At 35.0% G+C, this 8,243-nt stretch overlaps 1 protein-coding gene across 1 annotated transcript; it reads left to right on the top strand.

Moving 5' to 3' along the window:
• Window positions 1-1,364: 1,364 nt before the first annotated feature.
• On the top strand, window positions 1,365-7,049 carry ctbs (chitobiase, di-N-acetyl-). The gene is made up of 7 exons (XM_016241468.1): window positions 1,365-1,379; window positions 3,354-3,492; window positions 3,932-4,140; window positions 4,224-4,395; window positions 4,783-4,880; window positions 6,255-6,416; window positions 6,558-7,049. Exons 1-7 carry the CDS (start codon window positions 1,365-1,367, stop codon window positions 6,783-6,785), a joined length of 1,023 nt encoding a protein of 340 aa, XP_016096954.1. The 3' UTR covers window positions 6,786-7,049.
• Window positions 7,050-8,243: the final 1,194 nt, after the last annotated feature.

Genomic DNA, 8,243 nt, shown 5'->3' with positions numbered 1-8,243 from the left:
TAACAGCTGTTTCAGTTCTGTTTAGTCGACAACATCTTCTAAATTCTTTATATTCTTCTGTTCATTTCCCCAGTGTTAAGAAGCACTGATGTGTACCTCAAATATTATCTGTTCAGATTAGTTCCCACTGTTGGTTTTATATTCCTATTAGTGATATTACATGTTGTCATAGGAACGACACAGTGCTCATTTAAATTAGCTTTTGGTTTTGGGTAATGATCCAGTTTTCATTGGCAAGAGGGATCTTTTATGTGGGCTTCATCATATTGTTTTTTAAAAAATGGGGGCGATGAAAGTTATTTCAATATTTTAGTGTTCAGTATTTTAGATCTCTTTGCTAGTTCATCTGTAATTAGTAGTCATCTTATTGTAGCCATAGAGTTAGAAATCAGAAATAACTGATTTTTATCAGTACCTACAATATCATGAATATTGACCCGGCTGATAGAGTTTCTAATGTGCAGCTTTGGAACTGGCCAATCAAAATTTGAGGTCCCGAACAACTGTTGTACAATGATATTTGCAATATCTTACTTATATTTGCAATACCTAATGTGTGCTTAACCTAAACACCTAAGCCTTATTAAAGGAACCTTCTTAGATTTGAAGCAAACCATGATTTGGCCAGTTTATAATAATAATAATTATTATTATTATTATTTTAAATACTGAGGACATTTCGAAAGATGTCCTCACATTTTCAAAAATATGACCTCAATATTTTTACACACAAATTGTATCCACATAGATTCTAAACTCATCTAGACATACAGTAGCAAGAAAACGTATGAGAACCCATTGGAATTGTTTGGTTTTCTGTATTAATTGGTCATAAAATATCATCAAATGTCATGACAGACAAACATTAAGCTAACAACACACAAACAGCCATAATATTTCATGTCTTTATTGAACACATCCTGTGCTGTGGAAAAAGGAAGTGAACCGAACTTTACCTTATTGCTATTACATGCATGATCTACAGCATTTTTTTCATGAGGCTCTTGTTTGTTCTGATCAGTTAAACTGCCCACTGTTCTTCAATAAAATCAGCCTGTTCCTGCACATTCTTGTTTTTTGTTGTTTTTTTTTTTTTAGCATTTTCTGCACATATGTGACAACAGTGATGCACAGTGAACACAAGTTGTTGGGTTAAATTGTTTTCACAGTCTCCACTTCTTAAAATAAAAAAATAGTAGGTGTGTCCAAACATTTGACTGTAGTGTATATTGCTTAATTTTTGTTTTCACCTTTGAAACCTCAAGATGACATCAGGAAGGCAGTATCTTGTCATATATGTCACAAGAAGGCATAATTAAAGTCATTAAATCCTCAGAGAATATATAACTTCCCTGTTCACAAGTATGAGGAAGTTCAGGGTCCTGATGAACTGAAAGTAGTAGAATGGCTGATACATGTACATCTAGAAGTTTTTTTCTTCAACAGAGGGCGTACTGTGGCTCATGAAGCGCCATTCACACTTCAGGTGTTGTTGTAGCTGGGTTAAAGAAATCATGTGAAAAACGTGGTTAGGTGGTTACGCTTAATGATCCTTCAGCTTATTCATTTACACTGTTACATAACATAAAAAAACACAAAAGGTTATTTTTATGATTTATTATCATAAATCTTATGAATTATTAGTTTAATAAATCATAAGAAAAACAAATAGTTAGAATAGAATTAGAATAGAAAGTGTTAGTGTTAGAGGGTCAAGTTTATATATATATATATATATAGGCAAATCTGCAGGACAGCGCATAAATGTCATGTAAATATCATATAAAATATCATGTAAAATGTAAAATGTCATAAAACTCACCTTTTTATTATAACGATATCCAATTTGCATTAATCATTCTTTTGAGTCAGCTCTTAAAGGGGTCATATGATGTTGCTAAAAATAACATTATTTTGCGTATTTGGTGTAATGCAATGTGTTTATGCGATTATTATTAAAACCAAAAACCGTAATAAACGGCTTTATTAATATGGCTTTATGTGATCATTTGATTATAAGGTTTAATGACATCATCCGCTTAGAACAGCTGTGCATTTAAATAAAAAACTAATATAAAAAAGTCAACACTAGAATTATACTTTTTGACTTTTTAATATTGATCGATTGCCACAGAGATACCTTTCAAAATGACTATTTTGAATGTGGATGACTACTAATTGCATAGGACGCAGAAAAAGTTATGGTGAGATGGGCAGCCTTGAGGGATGCCTTTATCTATAATAAACCTATGAGTAGTACCATGTTGTAATTTGATTGAAGCATTGGCATTATTGCACAAAGTTTGAAGTGCATTAATAAAATCTCTTTATTTACCATGTAAAGTTTCATGTTATAGAAATTATGTAATCGAATCAGACCAATGAAAACAGTCCGATTCAGTTGACTCCGCCCCCTTTGTGACTCAGTTTCATGTGTGTTTCTCATCATATTAAGACATTCTCAAAGACTACTTTTTGTCAAGGTTTATATATTTTTTTGTTTGACATTTTGATCTGAAATGTCAGTTTTTGCATTATTATTACTCCAGTCAAACCTGAACATAGAGAAAGCATTTTGTTACACAAATCATTAAAATTCTATAAAAATGTTACAAAAATGAACAGGAATGCTTTATCAGAGTTTAATCCTTCTGGGTCTGATCTGATTTCAACCTCTTATTTCAGACTTCTGACTCATTTTGGATATATTGTTATAGCCATACCAATTCATTTGAGTGTGTATAATTGTGTATGTGTGTGTTTGTGTGTCTGTGAGTGCGTGTCTGTTTTGCACTCTTGATGTTTTAGTGTAACCTCTTTCATGCGGTCCACTTTTTTACTGCATTGTGGTTGAATTATTGATTTTATTTGACATATTTGCTGTGTTACATTCATACCAGTTCATAGGTGTTGGTGTGTATAAGTGTGTGTGCGTGCGTGTGTGAGTAGGTGTGTCTCTTTTGCGCTCTTGATGTTTTACAGTTTCACCCATTCATTGCTGAGTATTTCTTTTCTGCATCATGGCTGATTTGTTGATTGTGCACACAGAAATTATCTGAATTGTCCCGTTCATTTCCTATAGTCGTCCATTGACCGAAGGCTATTTTGTTTATGACCACTTAGCCTGTTCGAATCATGGCCTAATTTTTTTTCTGTGTTCACATTCCAAGTGCCATAAAAGTCACCAAGTTTCATACAATTCCGATGAAGCTGTGATTTGTAAAAATTCAAAAAGTAAACTTCGGTCAGAAATGGGTATATCACATTGTATAATGCAATAAAGACATTAAAAATTATTATCTTTATACTGAGATAAAGCTGCTAAACACATGTAATTACTGCATCTTTTCCAGGTTTTTGTATTTGATGTTGGGAAAAAGTCTTGGAAGTTTTATGACTGGACCAAAGTGACAACGGTTGCAACTTTTGGAGAATATGATGCTGAGCTCATGTGTTACGCTCACTCTAAAGGAGCTCGTGTGGTCCTGAAAGGTAGGGTTCGACTGAACATATAGCAAACTTTTCACTCTTTTATAAGCATGATGTAGCCTATATTTCAAATCAAACAAGATTTTTACATTTTCTCAACAACCTGTGTGGCGCTTCCCCTTGCAAAATCCACCACCATGATGCTAGAATATTGTGGGTTATTGCCAGGGCATTGCTATTTAGTTTCTTAGGGTGTTTCTAGGGTGTTCTGTCTCTCCTTCGATGTAATAATAATAATAATAATAATAATAATAATGTCCCACCTATTTTCAACAAGCTGGAAATTGTATGTGGCAAAATCTAAAACTTAAGATTAGGGTTTATTCAGATCTCCAAGTATGAACAGTAGTAATAGTGACTATCAGTGTCAGTGATCAAATTAACATTGTTTTAGTCAGTCACACTGTTGTGTGTGATGGTGATGGATAAAATGTTTTTACAGGAGATGTGCCACTCTCATATATTGTGGATCCAGTAAATAGGACAGCTTGGATTCAGGAAAAAGTCCAGTTGGCAAAGAGTCGGTTCATGGATGGAATAAACATCGACGTTGAGCAGGCAGTGGAAACCGGATCCCCTGAATACTATGCTTTGACAGCCCTTGTCAAGGAAACCACTGAAAGTTTCCACACAGAGATCCCAGGCTCTCAGGTAAAACAGCATATCACTGGAAACTGTGTGGTATAGCTACTTTAAAAGCCCTTGACGTACTGTCTTCTTATCTTGAATCACAGGTATCATTTGATGTGGCTTGGTCGCCCAAATGCATTGATAAGCGTTGCTATGACTACATTGCCATTGCAGATTCATGCGATCTCTTGTTTGTTATGTCCTATGATGAGCAAAGCCAGATCTGGGGTGATTGTATTGCCATGGCAAATGCCCCGTTCAATCAGACATTGACAGGTAAGTGATTTCTTGAAAAAATTAAATAAAAGCTCACTCTTTTTGACAGTATCATCTTGCAAGGCATTAAAAGAAATTACTTTGCACTTACAAGCTTTTGTTATTGAACCCTGCTTTTGTACTTGTGAACAGAGATCGGGTGTTCTACATAGTTTGCCCTTTGCCACAAAGGTTAAATCTGACATGTCTTCCTTGATGACATTTCCAAAATATCCCTTCCCTGTATGCAGTCATCACTGCATATTTATATAACTTTTGAACCCCTCTCTTTGGATTATGTTAACTGAACAACAGTTGGTTAGACCATAACATTATTAATAATGCCTGTTTTCATGTTACAAACCATTGTAAAATAATGCACACCTAAGGTTTAGACATGTTTTTCAGCCTATGATCAATACATCAGCATGAACATAGAGCCAAAGAAACTTGTGATGGGTGTTCCATGGTATGGTTATGACTACAGCTGCCTTAATTTCACAAAGGTAAACCATTTATTTTCAGTATTTTCAGTACTTAATTTAAAATGACATGCAGCACTAGAGTTGTCTGATATAGAAGAAAATCTGATATGCAGTGCAATATACTAATTAATGTGTCAAATCAATAAATCAATTTGCAGTTATTTTATATTAAAAGACACATTATTTAGTTTATTGCATATATGTACTCAAAAAGCAGAAGTTTATTACAAGTGAGCTAATAAAATATTTCAGAGTTTAAATCAATATTTTGTGTGTAATTATTTATGTGGCAAATAGCTATATACTAAGCAGGACAATGTATAGCCGGCAGGTTGTTATTGCAAATGAACCCTTTCCCATTTTATCTTTTACATAATTTAAATACTTCCCCTCACTCCCGCATAGGCTCTTTTCTTTTTTCTTTACTTTTTTCCCCCCAGAATGCCTACATAGTTACACATCAATTTGAAAAACTAGGCCTTCTGAACAAAGCTGGCAAAGAACCTGCTTTGGCAAGAAAGCTTTTCCGCTCTTGAGTTGCCACTTCTCTTTGAATATGGTCTTAACATGTAAAACCCACATACTCCCAAACATATCATCTTCTGCCCCTGCAACGTTTGCAATTTCTTTCACCATTGTTGGTGAAATTGTATGAGATTGTACAAAACTGTGACATTTATAATTTATTGTTAATGGTGAGGTTTAGGTTTGGGTTGAAAGTTTTTTTTACAACCTAGCTTATACAACTTACTATTTTGCAGTCTTGCACAAATGATTATGATTATGGCCAGATCCAACATACAAACACTGTTAATCATTGTGTATGCAAACTTTGGAAAAGCAAATGTTAACTAATCATGCTCATTTGTCTTTCTGGATATTTCCCACATGAATCTTCTCATGACACATCAGAGTGGGTACCCAAGCTTTTCTGGCAAGATATCATCATTAAGCTGGTGCTTAATATTGCATTAAATCTGATCAAACCTATACATTTCACAGTTTCTCCATGTCAAAGTTTTTGTCATCAGATCTGTTAATTCCATTTCTGGTCATATATTTTCTGTTGGGAAACATTTTGGCATATTCATACAATACCTCATAATACAATACTTTAAATTGTGTGCTTTCAATAGACCATACACAGAATATTTCCACACAAACATACAGTAAGCAATTGACTGCAATTGGACAAAAAAAAAAAAAGGAATGGACTATGATGCTTATCTGACCCTTGACTAAACAAATACACATTAATGCATAGGAGTAATAACACTGAATCTCTGGTACAACTGAGTATATAAATTTGGTTGAGTTGGGTAGTCAATAGAATAGATAAATTATGTTTTTTAAAAACTGTTATGCTGTTTGGCACTCTGTTTGTTATTATAACAGGAAGGAATATGTACAATTCCAAAAGTGCCATTCAGAGGGGCTCCATGTAGCGATGCATCCGGCAAACAAATTCCCTACAGCATCATGATGAAACAGATCAACAGCTCAATATCAGGAAGACTGTGGGATGAGAACCAGCGAGCTCCATATTATAATTACAAGGTACTGTATCAGTTCTGTATGTGTCTTATCAAAAGTTGAATACCTGCTAAAATACACTTGTAAAAACAACATTTTCAAGTGGACCGTTTCACTGTTAGACATGTTATCTTTTCCCTAAAATGAATAAGATTTTATTTACAGGACACAGAAGGCAGGGTCCATCAGGTGTGGTATGATGACCCTGAAAGCATTGCTCTGAAAGCTGCCTATGTGGCACAGCGTGGCCTGAAAGGAATGGGAATGTGGAACGGAAATCTCCTGGACTACAGTAGTGATCCAATCGCCCAGCAAAGAACGGTGGACATGTGGAACGCCCTTACACCCAGTGAACACAGGGAGTCTGCTGCCGTCTTATCACAAACTGAATAAATGGCACACTCCATTTCAGCAAGCCTAAAACCTTTTTATTTAATTGAACATTAATTGACATTGCCACATTTACTAAATGTAATCATTTGCATGACCATAATTTGCTGTTCAATACTGCATATGATGATTTTAAATTAGCATAAGGCAGGGTTCTGCAGGTTTTAAAAGGTAATTAGTCATTCCAATCAGAGCAGAGAGCAGAAAGTCTAAAATGTATGAAGTCATGGAATGAAATGCTGCATACACTGCAAAAAAAATAAAAACGTCCTCAGTATTTTTGTCTTGTTTTCCAATTCAGATATCTAAACATCCTTAAATCAAGATACATTTACTTGAGATGCAAAATGAAGATAGTTGAAGTCTTGTTTTCTGAGAAATTGAACAAAATTAAGCAAATTTATTCTTAAAACAAGAACTAATGTCTGTCAGTGAGGTATGAAAACTTGTTTTCTCTTAGAATTAAGTTAAGTTTTCTAAGTCCACTGACAGATATTTGTTTCTGTTTTAATCATAAACTCACTTCATTTTGATCAGTTTCACAGAAAACATGGTCTTTTTGCTTCTCAAGTACATGTACAGTGGAGATCAAAATTAGAGAAAAAATTTATGAACAATTGATTTTTTTCCCCCCAGAAATAATCTTCATAGTTCAAAATTTGAAGGAATTTTAGTTGCGGCCAAACCATGCTAGTAGAACAGTGTTTTACAAAGTAACCAAGGCACTTCAACAAAAACCCTTTATTTTGTGGAAAACACAGTAAGCAAAATTAGAGAACAGCAATTATTGTAGCATGAAGAAAGATTAATGCTACAATCACAACAAAAATGTCTGAAGGTTACAGCAGTCAAAAATTATAGTAGGAAGTGAACAGGCCCTTGCTTTGAATGACTTCAGCACATCTACGGCCGCAGACATCGCTAGTCTCTTACACTGCTCTGGTGTGATCTTGGTCCACTCTTCTTCCAGTTTCTTCCACAGTTTGGTGATTAAGTGGGTTTCTTAGACATAACTTTGTTGCCAAGGATTTTCGGTTGGGTTTATATCTGGACTCTGGGCCGGCCATTTCATTATTTGAATGTTTTCAGCTTCAAGAAACCTTTACCCATTTTGCAGTGTGACAAGGGCATTTTTCTGCATGGAAACTGCTGGCTGATTAGGCGATGAATGCAGGGAAGGGACCGCATGTCACAGGAAGTTCTGATAAACATTTGCATTCACCCTGCCATGTATCTGTATAAGTGGCCAGCTCCACCTTTCACTGACTTCTTTACGCATTCGGGGTTCAGTCTTTCCCCAGTTTGACATCGAACATAATGTTTCCCATCAGACCCAAATAAATTAAACTTGCTCTCATCACTAAATTGAACTTTGGACTAGTTCTTCTCTCTCCACACAACATGCTCCACAGCAAGGGTTACTCTAGCCTTCTGATTCTTTCTGCTGATGAGAGGCTTTGT

This window comes from Sinocyclocheilus grahami, unplaced genomic scaffold (genome assembly GCF_001515645.1).
Source record: "Sinocyclocheilus grahami isolate Dianchi unplaced genomic scaffold, SAMN03320097.WGS_v1.1 scaffold623.1, whole genome shotgun sequence".
In the NCBI taxonomy this organism is placed as follows: Eukaryota; Metazoa; Chordata; class Actinopteri; order Cypriniformes; family Cyprinidae; genus Sinocyclocheilus; species Sinocyclocheilus grahami.
Note: the sequence above shows the minus strand (reverse complement) of the source record. Positions and strands in the feature narration are given on the sequence as shown.

Coding starts and splice junctions, on each gene's coding strand:
- ctbs (XM_016241468.1), top strand. Junction 4,881..6,254: donor GCTGCCTTAATTTCACAAAG/GTAAACCATTTA, acceptor TTATTATAACAG/GAAGGAATATGTACAATTCC. Junction 6,417..6,557: donor CTCCATATTATAATTACAAG/GTACTGTATCAG, acceptor TTTTATTTACAG/GACACAGAAGGCAGGGTCCA.